This window comes from Eleutherodactylus coqui, chromosome 1 (assembly GCF_035609145.1).
Source record: "Eleutherodactylus coqui strain aEleCoq1 chromosome 1, aEleCoq1.hap1, whole genome shotgun sequence".
NCBI lineage: Eukaryota > Metazoa > Chordata > Amphibia > Anura > Eleutherodactylidae > Eleutherodactylus > Eleutherodactylus coqui.
In genome coordinates this window covers 163063792-163080590 of record NC_089837.1, presented here as the reverse complement: position 1 = coordinate 163080590, position 16799 = coordinate 163063792, and the positions used below count along the sequence as shown (strand labels likewise).

General features: G+C 41.1%; 1 protein-coding gene across 2 annotated transcripts in view; it reads left to right on the top strand.

Annotated features, from left to right (window-relative positions):
• The window catches only part of ARMC9 (armadillo repeat containing 9), a 137206-nt gene that overhangs the window by 97914 nt on the left and 22493 nt on the right, over positions 1–16799 (top strand). For both annotated transcript variants that reach the window (XM_066602818.1, XM_066602808.1), the window contains 6 exons: positions 1060–1152; positions 3034–3124; positions 7043–7166; positions 12145–12284; positions 12432–12508; positions 15180–15254. In XM_066602818.1, the coding sequence (XP_066458915.1) occupies positions 1060–1152; positions 3034–3124; positions 7043–7166; positions 12145–12284; positions 12432–12508; positions 15180–15254 (600 nt within the window). The remainder of the gene's footprint in view (positions 1–1059; positions 1153–3033; positions 3125–7042; positions 7167–12144; positions 12285–12431; positions 12509–15179; positions 15255–16799) is intronic.

Below are 16799 nucleotides of genomic sequence, written 5' to 3'. Positions count from 1 at the left end.
GTCATTCATCTGAGAGTTGCCCCTGATTGGTCCCTGCGCTGAGCCAATCAGAGGCAGCACTCACTCACCCATTCATGAATTCATGAATGGGTAAGTGAGAGCTGCCTCTGATTGGTGAGGCTGTGACCAATCAGAGGCAGCTCATTCAGCAGGTGGAGATTTTAAATCCGCAGCTGCTGAATACTACTCAGAGCAGTTCAGGAGAACTGCCGGCCGGCCACGCTGAACTCCGTCTGCCGGGACCAGGTGAGTATATATTTTTATTTTGTTTTTACACATTTCTGGATGAATTTCCGGGAAGGGCTTATATTTTTAAGCCCTTCCCGAAAATTCATCGTGCAATCGCCGGCAGCCCATTGCTTTCAATGGAGTCGGCTGTATTGCCGGCTCCATTGAATTCAATGGGCAAACATCATTCTTCTCTGCCACAGCTGTTACAGCTGTGGCAGAGAAGAATGATTTGTCTAGTATATGCTCTCAATGGGGTCGGCGCTGCTGCTTCCGGCCCCATTGAGCGCATATAGAGAAGAGAACAGGAATCGCAGATCGCAGATAGATGCGATCTGCGATTTCTGTTCTATAATTTATCGGACGAGCGCATAAACAGTGCTCATGTGTCCGATACCATTGCAAAGCAATGGTTTTATAAAATCGCCGGACGCATGCGCAAATCGCGCGAAAAAACACCCGTCTGACTGAGCCCTTAGAGAGAATCAAGAGACCCTCATACAGATCTGATAGTCAACTGGTCCTTCCAAAACCAGTGGAACTACTCAACTTTTCCCTTTATTGTGTATGGGGACCTTTAGAGGCAACATTTAAATCTGACCCTTTTTTATTAACTTTGTGCATCCACAGTCAAATTTCGCATGAGAACATATTACCTTTATTACCTGTAATTCAAGCTAGGTTGTTAAAGGAGTTGTCTGAATTCTAGATCCTGTGTAAGATGATTAAATCTTGGCAATCATGTTTTTTCAATATTTAAAATGGAAAGAGGTAAGTTGTGTAAAAGTGAAGCTTTAGCATAAAGTCTATTTTTGCTCCTTTTATTTTCAGCGCTTTACTCATTCGCAGCCCGGAGAGCAGAGAGACACGGTTCTTCAGGCATATATCACAAATGATCTATTGGACTGCTACCAGAATGAACAGGTGATCATTTTCCGGTCCTAACAACAAGATACTTTGTATATACTGTAGCTCCTGAATATTGGTGTTCAACATTTTTATTGTATTTCCAGCCTAATGCCTTGTGCACAAAGTTGTATTGTGGCCGCTATAAAAGTGTATGGGACCTTACCAGTGACATACCTTGAAGGTATACCAATGTGAATGACAAGGCATTGCGGCAGCCAACATATTGCTGCTGTAGCCACATGTCTAATAGAACAAGTCTTTGTGCTACCCATTAACCCCTTAAGGACCAGGCTGTAAGAACCAGACACTTTGTAGGAATTTTTCCCATGTGGTGGTTTTATTGCCCTATTTTTTTCCTTTTAGCTATCTAAATTATTTTTGCTGTTTTTTTTTCCCGTGACATATAGGGCTATTTTTTTAAATATATTTTTCACTGCCTTCTTTTCCCCCATTTTTTTTGTTTCATTGGGGGTAAGAAGCTAAAAAAAATAGTTTCTTTTTAACATTTCTAGTTGTTTTTTTTTTAAATTTGTATATTTACACTAAAATAAAGTATTGGAGTGGGTTCCTCTATTTGTTTCGGATGTTTTGATATAATAATAAGAGTGGTTTTGGTGTACAGGGCGCATACCGCAACGGTTTTGGTTGGTGTCAGTTTTGGGTTATTTTCTTTCTTATGTATATATTGTTTTTTTATTCTGTAATTTTGTTTTACTTGTGTATGTAATTATGTTTTTTTTTTTTTTTTTTTTTTTTACTATTTATGTCTCCCATGACCACATGACCCAAGACCTCTGGGGGATATTCCCATGTTTTTTGTTTTTTTTTTATTTGACACTTTTCCACTGTAGCTGGGGCATCCACAGGAGCCCCAGTTACAGGGGAAAACATCCCCTGTAGTGACATTAGTCACTGGCAGAGCTGGTCAGAGTCTAGTATGAACATGTAGCCCCCTAACCCCCCCCACGACTCCCGCAGTGGAAGAAACCCTTCCACTTTCACTTTCTAGTATACAATGCTCATTGAGCACTGTGTACTCGGGAAAAGAAAAGGCAGGAAGGGTTATAAAACCCTCCTGCCTTCTCCTCCGGGTTATCAGCTGTCACTAAAAGCTGATAACCCGTCCTGCCTCTGATTGATTGCAGACACAGGAGGCTTAAAGCGCTGTGGTAATTTTACTATCGGCTAGGCTTTAAGCCCAGTACCAGGCGCTGTATATTTACTGTGACTGGTCCTAAACTGCTTGAAAAAGAGGATCATGGCACTGGTGCCACAAAATAAGATGGGTTATATAATGTATTACAGTTTAAGCTTTTACACGTATTGACCTAAGTGCCATTTTTTTACATGGATAGAATGGAAAATCCCTTTCATTGTGTTCACTTCTGTGCAGTGTTAAGTTTATGGCAACCATCGGGTCTTGGACAAACAAAGATAGCCGCAGCACTTCTCTGACAACCTGATGTGCATTATGCGTAGCATTCATTGATAGTCTAAGATAATATGCTACTCTGACTGGTCACATGGGCAGCACTGGCCAATCGAACCAGCATGTAGTGTCGTAGACTAATATACAGTGTGCATCAGGTATTCAAAGAAGCACGCTGGCATCTTTGTTTTTCCAGGACTGGAGAGTCACTTTAAATATTCAGGATGAATTGAGAAATATTTAGTTAGTTAGTGTCTGTACGTGTCTTTCAAAATGCATCCATTATTGTGTACATGTGGCAGATACCACATGGTGCCAAGTGCAAAAGGACTCACAGCTCACTGTAAATCTTATACAATTTTATATGCTTTTATGGAAATCAGAGAAATACGAGTTGTGTTTTTTGCCATATAGACTGAGTTTTTATATGTATCTTAACTTCTTATCTTGATTTTTTTCCTTAATAGAGAAGTGTTCTCCAGCTGCTTCACTCCAAGAATGAAGTAGTCAGACAGTACACTGCTCGCCTCATTAATGCTTTTGCATCATTAGCTGATGGTGAGTTGGAAGACAAGATATGAATCGGCATGTAGATGTATATACTGTATACGTGAAATCGAGAGCCACAGTAACAGCTGGGCTGGGATAGATTAAATAATATCAGAATCACAATTTTCTCTTTTTGTTTAAATTAATAGAAATTAAATTCTAACGTATTTGTCCTAAATCTGTTCGTTGACATCCGGTTGGTTCAGCTCCGTAATTTAGATATCCCTTTGACTTTTACTCCCCTTAGGGATTTTCACCACAGCAAATATCCTGTCAAATTGGTTCCCGATGAGCTACCTTAATTGGCAGGCAAAAGCGTTAAACTTATGAATTCATTCATCTTGAACTTATGAATTACCTTATTCACATATTTGATAAACCAGACCCAAACTAAAAACTTTTTGTATCTACCTTCAATAAAGTATAAACTCTAGGGAGTGAACTCACAGGATCGCTGGGACACACTCTTTTTGGGGATACACCCAAGGGTATCAACTGACTGTGCTCAGTGTTCCCAGCATTCTCTGTTATTCTTTTCCCACTGAGTGCTCATTGAATTATAGTACCTGGTGGCAATCTTGGGATTCTAAGAACAAATATTACCTATAGCACCTAACGCATGCACCATCTTATCTACTTTGTACTAAGTCATCTGTGCTCCTAGGCCATTTGAGAGCAATGATACTATCTGCTCACTTATAGTACTTGGGTGCCCACTGGATGCATCTCTTCAGTTTCTTCTAAACCCTTCTCAGTGGCAATATAGCTGACCGTGCACTTACATCTGTCACACCTTATTCTTCGCCTTCTGAGTTTGTTTTACTTTTGTGTGCTGCATGTGTCTGTTAGGGTACCCACACCTACACAATCTTGCAATTCTAGCAGGTGCTAGTAACATACCTAGGGTCCCTATCAATCTGTGTCTTTCAATATATGTATGTCAGCCCCTAATTGTTTTTAATCAGGATCAATAAAGTTCTATTTTTTAATTTAGTTAGTCTATACTGTGAAGAGTTCAAGGATAGGGGGACTAGTTTAGGAGAAAAGGGAGGGGAAGGTAAGTAAATTGTGGTCCAATAGTTAGAGGTGAGTTAGAGAGATTAGATATGGAGCACAGACAAGTGAAGATGAGGTCCAACATGTGTTTGTCTTTGTGAGTGGGGGTGGAGAACCATTGCTAGAGGCTAAAGGAGGCAGTCAACTATAGCAATTTGGAGGTCACTGAATGGTTAATGTCAATAGGGATGTTAAAGTTGCTAATGATAATGGTGGGTATGTCAGTAGACAGGAAGTGTGGAAGCCTGGTGGCAAAGTTGCTGAGGAAGTCGGTGGCAAGGCCTGGTGGTCAGTAGATGATGGCCACTTGGAAGTTCCAAAGAGGGCAGATTGAGGACTGCTGGAGGCATATTGGGAGCAAAGGTTCAGTTATTTGAAAGGAGAAGACCAATACTTCTATCATGGTTGTTACCAGGGTGAGGATTGTGGGTGAATTGTGAGCCACCATAGGGGTGTACTGCAGGGTAGGCTGTGTCAAAGGGAGTCAGCCATGTTTCTGTTATACCCAGGAAGAAAAACGTACAGGAAATGAGGAGTTCATGAATATCAGGAGGTTTATTGCAGACATAGTGCATCAAAGGGAGGGTCTGTTGGGGCAGAGATAAGATAGAACTGTGTGAGGGATTAAAAGGATTTACAGAGCTTGGTTAGTGAGCAGAAGCAAACAGAGGGATAGCAGGTATAGATAGGATAGTGTGTGCGGTGGCTGGGTGTGTTTAAAAATGTAGGCTTAGAGATTTAGGGAGAATTCAGCAGTGAAACTCCAAGGGACCTTTCACATGAGACAGCATTAGTTTGTGCTGACATTTCAGCATCTCAATATTTTACCTATGGGGCTTGAATTCCATACCTGTTAAATTCAATGTTACTTCAAAACCGAAAGATTAAACTTTGCAGTGGAAAAGCTTTCTACTGTGGAATTAAGGACATCTTGCGGAATTGTTGGTGCGGATTGCAAACATACTAGAAATATAATGCCGCAATTAAAGTCTGCGTAAAAAAATGTGAAAAATTCAGCAAGACGTTCTGCAGTTAGGCCTCATGTCCACGGGGAAAATCAGGCCCGCTACGGATTCTCCACAGAGAATCCGTAGCGGGTCCCTCCTGCCCCGCGGACATGAGGCATAAAAATAAGAATTAACTCACCTCTCGCCCGCTTCGGATCTTCTCTTCGCCGCGGCGTCATCTTCTCTGCGTCGCGGCCGGATCTTCTCTGCGTTGCGGCTGGATCTTTCTTCGGCCCGGCAGATGCGCCGTCCCGAAGAAAAAAGATCTGGCCGCGACGGAGAGAAGAAGGAGCCGCGGCGAAGGGAAGAACCGGAGCGGGTGAGTAAATTCCGCACGAAAATGGAGCATGGTCCAGATGTTTTCATGCTCCATTTTTAAAAAAATCACTTTTATTGACCATCCGCGGGTATTTATCTACCCGCAGGTGGTCAATGCATCCCTATGGGATGCAGATCCGCGGGCAGGAGAAGAGTTAAAATCTGCTGCGGATTTTAATTCTTCTTTTGCCCGTGGACATGAGGCCTTAAAAATGCAACAAAATCCGCATTTGCACTGCATCCTGCGGACAATTCTGTCCCGTGTGAGAAGTCCCCAATGAGATAGTAAAAGGGATGGGGAAATAAACAGTCCACTGCTAGGTGCAGGGAGTGGGAGTAGTGAAGGAGTTTCAGAGCTAAGCAAGCAATAGTGACTGCTAGCCTAACACTGTGATATTTGAGTATTTTTAGAGTATGAAGAAGGAGCTTGTTTACGATGCGTAATAGAGTTGTTATGTAAGTTATGTTATCCTCTGGTCACTTCTGGTATAATTCTGCTTATCACTTAAAAAGCAGCAGAGAAGACCATGGTCAAAAGACAGCATTGATTATTGGGGAAGTGGAACCAGGTGACAAAGAGGAAGAGGAAAAGAGTTTGTGCTAAACAGGTTATAGGCAGAGGGAAAGAATTCAAAACTGATATAGAAAATGCTAACAAAATGGTTCGACACTCAGCTTGCAAATACGAAGACGCAGATATATGTACCAAAAGAGGGGGATAGGTAGCACAAAGCAAGGAATAAGAAAGATAGCTGAGATCAGTAGTGCAGACATACGAAAAAAGAGGGGCTAGGTAGCACAAATCCTAGTTGCTGATGGATAAACAATAATCAGAAGGAAGCGCTCTAAGGGGAGAGGTGATTATAAGACAAAATCTCAATTGGATTAGACTCACCCCGACATCACTGTTTTCCCCTGAGGGGCATCGGTACGTCAAAGATCCAGATGGACAGAACACACGGTATATCAAATGACCACTACAAAGATTGTCATCAACTGGAGATTCTGTGTGAGGTTCACCGGTCTATATGCGACATCCCTTTGGGAGAGTGTCATGTGGTAACTCCAGGCATATGCATACCGGAAGACAGAAATGAATGGGTAGTAAATGAAAAATCCCAGTGCTCCGGTGTAATGTATTGAAAAAAATAAAATGAAAATTGTAGACTTACTTCACTGGGGTGCCTTCCTGCTGGCACCCCGAATCCCAGAGAGCATGTGATAGAGCCACAGGCAAGTGCAAGAAGAGGATTTCCAGAGAATCCAAGTAGAATATTTATTATAATGCAACACGTTTCGGCTTTCCACACAAGCCTTCTTCAAGCATATGCTTGATTAGTAGTGCAGATATACTATAAGAGAGTTGGAGGTAGGTAGCACAAAACATAGAAGCCAATGGTGACATTGGTAGTGCAATAGAGTATATTCAAGATCTTACGTTGTATACTTGTGATATAATTCTACTTATTATGTAAAAAGCAGCACTTGAAGAGCAGCACCAAAGACCCAAATGCATGAAGGTTTTACTCTGTTTTCTGTATCTCAGGCCGGGTTTATCTTAGCCAGAATCCTCACTTGCTGCGCTCATTAGAAGAAACTCTGAAAGGAGAGGATAAAGATTCTGTTACCAGGGAGAATGTATTAGGTTGTCTTCAAAAACTGAGTCTCAGGTAAGATTAAAATTCTAAGAAAAATTGCTCCTTTGAGTAGCGAGAATTCTGACACCCCAGTAGATATATTAGTAGTATTTGGTGCATTCTGCTAGTATCTTGAAGTGTAAAAGGAAAGTCAGCACATTCTACTTCAATCTAATCCGTTAAACGCAAGCTCTGGTGTTCACGCACTGACATTTTCACCGAATTTTGGCTTCCTTCATGACAAGCACTCCATATGATTTTAACTGATATGCGATGTTTTACCTCCTAAGGGCTCATTCACAAGGGTGAGTTTTAGATACGAGTTTTGTTCAAGTTTGTAACGGAGCAATGTCAGACAGAACTTGAACCTATTATAGTGAATGGGGCTATTCAGACCATCAATGTTTTTCGCAGACCATGGGGTCGTATAAAAAAAACAAAAACAAAAATCACACAATGTCCTATTTTAGTCACATTTATGGATTGGACTAGGCCCTGCAGTGTCCCCTCTCCTGCACATGGGATGGCACATGGCCGTGTGAATGCAGCCTGTTTGTAAACCTTAGTCATACGCTTTATGGTGTTTGCGGTACACTGCATTATGTTTTGCTAATTCTAATCGATAGCTTCTGAATTGATACATAGAGATCACACTACATCTGAGAAATGCCATTGCCTGAACACTAGAGCTTACACTTGTCTGACTGGATTGGCGAAGAGGCTGCCAGTTTATTTTCAGGACATCGGTAGAGTTCTCCAAATACGAGTACTATTTGATTTGGACAACTGGACATTTCTTTAGGGTTGCAATTGATATGTTTATCTGAGCAGTAATTGTTCATGGTTCTCCTTTCTTTTTCCATTTCTATTCATTGCTTATCATAATTTAATTCACAGTTTTTTTATGCTGCAATTGTACAATACTTTACTAACCGAAATATGATCTTCACAAGAGCTTGTTTAACCTGTTGCTATTTGTAACCTATTAGGTTTATTACATACAAGTCAAGTAACAATATTTTTTCACTTTATTGTATGCCTTATCATATTTACCTTATCGGGCGGTACTGTGTAGATAGTAATAAATGGGTTGCAGAATGAAACTTAACCCTTACTGGGTCAATAGTGCGTAACGCTGTGCAATACTCAAAGGATTCTTTGCATGCACAGCTTATTTCAAATATGCTTGACTGTCTGTCTCAAACAGTTGATGTCTTTTTATCTTAACCCCTTAGTGACGAAGCCTGTTTGCACCTTAGTGATGGAGCCAAATTTTGGAAATCTGACATGTCACTTTAACATAGAATAACTCCGTAAAGGTTTTGCATATCCAAGTAATTCTGATATAGTTTTTTCGCCACATATTGTACTTCATTTAGGTGGTAAAAATAGACCGCTTGAATTTGTGTACATTTTTTTTAAAGTGCCAAAATTGGGAAAATGTTGGAAAAAATTGTCATTTTTTTCACATTTTCAACTCTGTAATCTCAAATATGTGCAAACATACGATACAAATTTTTGAAAAGATATATATTTCCATCTGTTTACTTTATTCTGGTCGCACATTTGATAAACTTTAGTTTTTATTTTTAACCATTTAGGAGATGTACAAATGTAACATTGATTATCAACATTTTGAGGAACACTTTTTGTTTTCCTGCACCAAGCCAAGATTGAAAAGGCTCATAGGTGTCAGAATGATAGATATCCCCACAAATGACCCCATTTTAAAAATTAATATATTCACCCTACCCCACAGTTTGTTTTTTCAGGAGTTAATGCAATTTAGAGGAGAGAAAAAAATGCCATACTTTTGCAAATATGTCATTTTAAAGACCTATTTTTTTCTATAGTGCACATTTAAATGAAGATTTACACCCCAAAATGGATACCCCTGTTTGTCCTGTGTTCAGAAACATACACATTTTGGCCCTAATCTTATGTCCGTATGCACAATGGGACCCAAAGTGAAAGGAGCAGCTGGTGGCTTTCAGAATAGATATTTTGCTTGAAGGCATTTTGGCCCCATTGCCCACTTGTAGAGCCCTCGAGTGACTAAAACAGAGAACCCCCACAAATGACCCCATTTTGAAAACTAGACTCCTTAACAAAATAATCTAAGGGTGTACTGCGTATTTTGACCCCATAGTTTTTGAATGAATCTAAGCAAAGCAGAAGGAAAAAATTATGATTTTTTGGGGGGGCAATTTTGTCATTTTAAAAGCAGTTTTTTTTTGTACAGCACACATATGAATGAAGACTTTCACCCCAAAATGGATTCCCCTGTTTGTCCTTTGTTCATAAACATACCAATTGTGGCCCTAATCTTATGTGCGTATGTGCATAGGCTCAAACCGAAAGGAACATTAAACTTCAACTATTTTTTAACTTTTATGTGATTGCCATTAACCATTGGATAACGGCGATCATGTGACCGGTGACTGCTCCAGGCCCTCGGCTACCATTAGCAGCCAGGAGCGAGGAGATTTCACAGGCCCTCCCCAGCTTCTGTGCTTGCGTCCGCCGTTTTGGTGACGGGGCGCATGCGCCAAAGTTGGAGAAAGGTCCACGGATAAAGATCCCATTGGGGAACATTGCAAAAGGCCTTAGGTAAGTAATTTTACCTCCCCACATGGATCGGATCCGTGACGGGAGGCGAAACTTCAACTTTTTTTTACTTTTACGTGATCACTGTTATCCATTGGATAACGGTGATCACGTGATTAAGGACCGCCACGTCTAGATCCGTGTGGGGAGCTGAAACTTTAAGTTTTTTTTTTCTATTTACTTTAATGCAATTGCCATTATCCAGTAGATAGCGGCGATCACGTGACTGGGGCTTGGATTTCCAGGCCCCCTATGACAAATCCAGGTTGTCGACTGCCTTCGTCAGCACGCAGGGCTTTAATCCTCAAAGCGAGTGTGTTTTACGACCCTGAGGATTAAAGCCCAGTAAACTAGCACGATATGCAAAACGTATTATAAAGATTTTTTTAGTGTTTTTGTTTTTTGTTTTTTTAAATTTTCTGATTATTACAATTTTTATTTTAAGAATCCTAAAATTGTGCTCTTTTAACACTGACCACCAAGCCTAATAATTGTCTGACCCTTTCTGTTTCGAGAAGAAAATTGAGTATTAGGCCGCCTGCAGACGGCCGGGTTGGATCTCCTGCGAGAGTTCTCACAGCGGGACCAGACCCAAGCCCCTGCAGGGACGAGCGCGGCACTCGCCTCTCCCGCGGCTCCGGCTCCCTGATGTGCCGGCTGCTGGCCAGCCGGCGCATGCGCGGAGCCGGCGGCCGGGGAGTGATTTTGCGCGGACAAATCACGGCCGTCTGCCTAGAATTGCATTTTCTAATGCAATCCTATGGCAGGGGCCACTGGTGGAAATTCTGCAGGAAATCCTGCTGCGGAATTTCCGCCCATGTGCAGGGGGCATTAGTAGTCATGTCTTTATCATCAGGTAGTGGGCACAGCTTACTTCTTCCCCTCCTCCCTGCACAATGATATCTGCACATGCCACAGAGCATGCCCGCTAGACTCTCCCATAGAAATCAATTAGTCCCCACTTGTCCATTGTGTCTATGACCCATGAGGCTGTAAAGCATATCTTTAACTGTTGTTAAAGGCCCATTTACACGGGACAGATGTCGGGCAAACGATGCCCGACACTCGTCACTGTGTGTTCTCGCTCCTGTGCTACTGCACAGGAGCTAGTATCACTAGCTCGCTCACAGAGCGACCAGCAGGGGGCAGGACGGCTGAAGGAGATTTCACTCCTTGCTCTCACCCCCCCATCCAGCCGCCCTGGCCCCCTGCTGGCCGCTCTGTCAGCGAGCCAGGGACACTCGCTCCTCTACAGCAGCATGGGACCGAGTATGTGCAGGGATGAGTGTTGGGCATTGTTTGCCTGACATTCGTCCCATGTAAATGGGCCTTAACTTTAGCTCAGGCACGATGGCCACCGCCGTAGTCATGCACAGAACATAGATTGAAATAAAAAAACTATAGTCTGAAAATCAAATCAAATTACAAGAATGGAATATGTTTCCTTATCTGGTTTTAAATAGTCAAAAAATTATAGGTGATGCCTTACCTTTAAATAGCCCAGGTGATCCTCCACTGTTCTTACAATGATAGACATTACACCAATGAATTACCTTCTTGTACTTTTCATAAGCGACTCTGTTGCATCTCTGTAAGAGACATGTCATGACAGACTAGTAGAGGTCCACTGGCCCACCCATTTTACGCTCCTTCCACTATCCTACATCACTGTTGTTGTCAGTTGAGAAACAGCATTGCCTGACAACTTACATGCCACCCAGTTTATGTTCCTGATGTTCCCTGTTCTTGATTGTGTGTCAACACCCGTAACTTTTTGCCATGTTCCTCAAACCATTCCTGAGCAGTTTTTGCAGTGTGCCAGGATGCATCATCATGTACACACAGTTTCACAGCAGAACATTGCCTAGTGCATCATATTCCCTTAGCTGTCTTGTGCTTTTTTTTTCTCGTAGTACGTCCTGTTATCAGCTCTTTCCCAGGTAATTGACACACTTGCCCCTGGCTGTCCGCATGATATAAAAGAAAACCACTAATCATATCAGGCTTTTTTCTATTGCCATAAGCATTCTGTTATAAAGATGCCTTTTTAATCTGGGATGAATGAAAGAAAAAAAACTTATCAGGATACAAAAATATGGAGTGAATAGAGTCTAACTATTCCCCACTGTTCCACTGAATGCAGGGTGCTTAGGAGGCATAATACTGATATTAATGCACCAATGGGCACAGAGTTATCAGATTTGGAGTTAATTGCATATCTGATGAGTTTCCACAATTCCTATTGATCTTGCTCCAAAGCATTGGGATTAGACCTACGTGTTATATTTTGAAAATATAGGAAATATGTACTTAAAATATTACAGTAAAATAGCCGAGTTCACAAACTGTGTTGTCACTTTTGATCACTTTTTATAATCAGTAGATCTACTTATTTCTGTTGCAGACGCCCAATGCAGTCGGCCATGATAAAAGATGGCCTCATCCTATGGCTGGTACAGGAGCTTGAGGACACGGATCACCTCTCTGACTACACAGTAGAGTATTCTGTAGCTCTGCTCATGAACCTCTGCTTACGTAATGCAGGTGTGTGAATGTGTATCTTCCACAACTTTGTGATGCAGATTTTATTCTCCCTGGTCATGTGATTTTTGTGGTTTTTTTGTTAGCAATATGTATCCGTGATGAAAAGGATTTAGATAAAAGGTTCTTCTTGCCATTTGTCTTACACAGGAAAGAAAATGTGCGGCAAAAGCGCTGGCCTTGTCCTCAAAGTGCTTTCTGACTTGCTGGGCCATGAGAATCATGAGGTTTGTATCGTTTACAATTTATGCTCATCCTAGTGGTATGGGTTTTTTTTGTTGCCATGTTTTTACTTTTTTTTCTAAATATGAAAAAGGTTTAGGAAATAAGCATTTTGGACATATATTTGAACAATTATTTATAAAAGTAGGCTTCTATATATACAGCTTATACTGATCCATAACAGGAGAGGTGTGTTATGTCATACCAAATGTTAGTATTGTACTATTGATAATCATATTGGTGGGTATTGTCAGCACAAAGTCCTCTTGTATTCTGTAACACATCATTGTATTTGTATTAAAGTCGTATTTAGGTCGTGCGTCTCTCCATGCAGATCTTTTGGACTCTGTGAATAAAGCATCTAAAACACATCATAGATGTGCTGCAAAGCATGTAAAACAGTTTTCTGCCATAATTTAGTAAATCTGACCCATTGTTTGTAAGAATATGTAAATAAATCAGAGTCTTTGAAGAAGATTGGACAAGGCGTTTGTACCACCACTAAAATTGGGAATAGCAGTTGTTTTTTTTACTAGCTTGGACTGTCAGATGTGCAGACAAATGTTTGCCCTGTGGATAATTTACCTTATTTTATTTAACACATATGTTTAGTGCTAAGTGTGAGCAGCTATATTGGTTTTCTTATCATGTCAAATAGAAGGGACCAAGACTTTTCTAAAGTGTACGGTATTGATTTCTGTACAGTCTACAGCAAGTGGGTGTAGAGTGGATATACAAAGTCTACACAGCCCTGTTAATATGCCATGTTTTTGTCATGTTAAAATCAGATAAAGATAAATCATTTCAGATTTATTTCCCCTTCCATGTGACCCGTTATCTGTACAATACTATTGAAAAACAAACTGACATCGTTAAGGGGAAAAAAAACATTAAATAATGTGGTTGCATAAGTATGCACATCCTAAAGCTAATACTTTGTTGATGCACTTGATGACTTTATGACGGCATTCAGTCTTTTTCGGTAGGTGTCTGTCAGCATGGCACATCTTGACTTGGCAGTGTTTGCCCACTCTTCCTTGCAAAAATGCTCCAAATCTGTCAGATTGTGAGAGTATTTCGTGTGTGAGGTTAAATTCATCTTCAGCTTTTTAGCAGAAGCCTGAAGGTTTTGTGCCAAAATGGACCGATATTTGGAACTGTTCATAACTCCCTCCACCTTGACTGAAGCCCCAGTTCCAGCAGCAGAAAAACAATTCCAAAGCATAATGTTGCCTCCACCATCCTCACTGCGGGTAGGGTGTTATTTTGGTGATGCACAGTGGTGACTTTGAACCAAACATATCTTTTGGAATTATGGTCAAAAAGTCTCACCTTGATCTCATCAGACCATAACATGTTCCACCATGTACTTTTGGCAGACTTTATGTTGACACATGCGCTACACAACCAGAACTTGCCAGAATTTCTTGCAGCTCCTGTAGTGTTGCTGTGGGCCTCTTGGAAGCCTCCCAGACCACTTTTCTTCTGGTCTTTTCATCAATTTTTGAGGGACGTTCATTTTTTGGTAATGTCATTTGTGCCAAATTTAATCTACTTCTTGATGACTGTCTTCTCTGTCTTCCGTGGTACATGTAATGCCTTGGAAACGTTTTGGTCCCCTTCTCCTGACTGATACCTTCTAGCAATCAGATCCCTTTGATGTACTGTAAGCTCTTTACGGCTTTTGCTGAAAAATGCAAGTAAGAGAATGTCAGTAAAATCCTACTAGAATAGCTGACCTTTTATGGGGTCAACCAGAATCACCTAAAATAATTACAGTTGTGTACTGACTACTATTTAACATGAGTTTAAATGTGATTGGCTAGTTCTGAACACAACTACATGCCCAAATATAAGTGGGTGTTCACTTATGTAACCACATTATTTTTGTTTTTGTTATTTTTCTACGCTAAATAATTTCAGTTTCTTTCAATGGAATTATACAGAGAAGGTGGAAATAAATATGAAATGATTCATCTTTGTCAGATTTGTTTGTGTGTGCTCACTCATATATTTCTGAAATGTGTTTCTCGGTGATCAATAAAGGTTTTATGAACAATAAAACTTATGGACAGACAACACAACATCTAGTCCAGTAGACTTAAGGCCCATTTAGACGAGACGAGTGTCGGGCAAATGATGCCCGACACTCGCCCCTCACATACTAGCTCCGGTGCACCTGCACGGGAGCTAGTATAGCTGGCTCACAGCGGGGCGGCAGGAGGAGATTTCTCTCCTTGCGCTCCCCTGCCCCTCTCCATCGCCTTAACATAGTAACCGTTTAATAATGAATGGCTGCAATTTGCACTGAACGATGATCATTCAGCTCATCGTCCATTGTTTATGATGCATAAACAGTGGACGAAGAGCAGATTGCTGATCGCTGACTATAAACAGCAGCTGTTCAATACTGAACGGCCACTATGTTAAGGCGATGAGGAGGGGCGGGGGAGCGCAAGGAGAGAAATCTCCTCCTGCCGCCCCGCTGTGAGCCAGCTATACTAGCTCCCGTGCAGGTGTACCGGAGCTAGTATGTGAGGGGCGAGTGTCGGGCATCATTTGCCCGACACTTGTCCCGTCTAGATGGACCTTTTAGAGATACATTTACAGTGATTAGATCATCTTGCTTTTATGTAATATAATCTCCAGAACAGGCTTCTTGTTTATACTTTATAGATTCGTCCTTACGTGAATGGAGCCCTCTATAGCATCCTTGCTGTTCCCTCAATACGAGAAGAAGCCAGAGCGATGGTGAGAAACCACAATAAATGAACACGCCCAAAGTGATAAGTGTAGGGTGTGCAGTCCAGGGGTGTAGCTAAAGGCTCATGGGCCCGGGTGCAAAAGTTTATCTTGGGGGCCCCCCAACCTCTCTCAACCCCTTAGCACAGAGGCGTAACTTGAAGCTCCTGAGTCCCAATTCAAAACCTGTACCAGGGCCCCCAACTATAATACTTTATTCATAGTACTGGGCTCCCTATATGGATTAGAGAGGCCTTATGGGCCCCTTAAGGGTCCTGGGCCCGGGTACAACTGCATCCCCAGCATCCTCTATAGTTACACCAGTGGTATGCACATTAACCCCTTAGTGACAGAGCTGTTTTGCTTTTTTCCATTTTCGTTTTTTTCCTCCCCCCTTTTAAAAAAAAAAACGTAACTCCTTTATTTATCCATCGACGTCGCTCTATTAAGGGATGTTTTTTGCGGGACGAGTTGTATTTTTCAATGGTACTATTTATTGTAGCCAGACCAATCACTATCTGTATCCAGATATTGCTTCATAGGCTTGCTTCTTACAGAGTATGCTATGGTAACCCAAAGTCAACAAAGAGATTTTAGACTAGATTAGTCCAGACAAAAGGGTTAATGTTTTATAACCACAGCACGTCTGTTTTCAGGTAGAGAAGTAAGTCTAATGAGTCATTAAATTCCTTCTGATCTAAAAAACTGCCAGTAAGGAAGCAGAGATTACTAATACTCTGTTCTCAGGTGTGAGATGGTTAGACAAGCAAGAAAGCTTGTCTACATTTTCAGTAAGCTAGTTCTGGGTTCCCACTAGGGCAAGAGATGTATGGTGCCCCACTAGTGAGGTGTGGGAAAACCGAACTACTAAATAATGTTTCGGTTGACTATGTTAATAATTATTCTTGGTTCTAATCATTTTTATTTTTCTAAGAAAAAATAGAAAAGATCTCCGGTCTACCATCAAGGCCGGAGGCCCTAGAACTTTATCTTTTCTTCTCTGAACATCTCAGGGGGAGAAGGGAACCAGTCGTGGGTTGCTTGGGTCAAATGGTTCTAGCTATAGTTGATGAATTGATATCTGTAATTAGGCAGGTTCTGTTCTATCTAGCTTTATACAGTAAACTAGTTAGAGGCATTGCTACCTAAACAAATCAAGTCTAGTAAAGTATTATTTCGCCATCTTTCGGTGCGTCTTGTTTCTATGGTGCACAAACTGCCACAAAAATGACATGATAACTTTATTCTATGGGTCAGTACGATTACTACGATACCAAATGTATGTAGTTTTGTTTTTTGCTGTACTACTTGTATTTTTTAAAAAAATATTTAATTTTTTAAAATTATTTTCTGTCTTCATTTTCTGCACACAATAACTTTTTTATTTTTCCGTCGACATAGTTGACTGAGGGCTCATTTTGTGCCGTACGTCCTGTAGTTTCTGTTGGTATATTTTTTAATACAAACGACTTTTTGATCGCTTTTTATTACATTTTTTTTCTTGGACAAAGAGTGACCAAAAGAGCGCATTTCTGGCGCTCTTTTTTTTTTTTT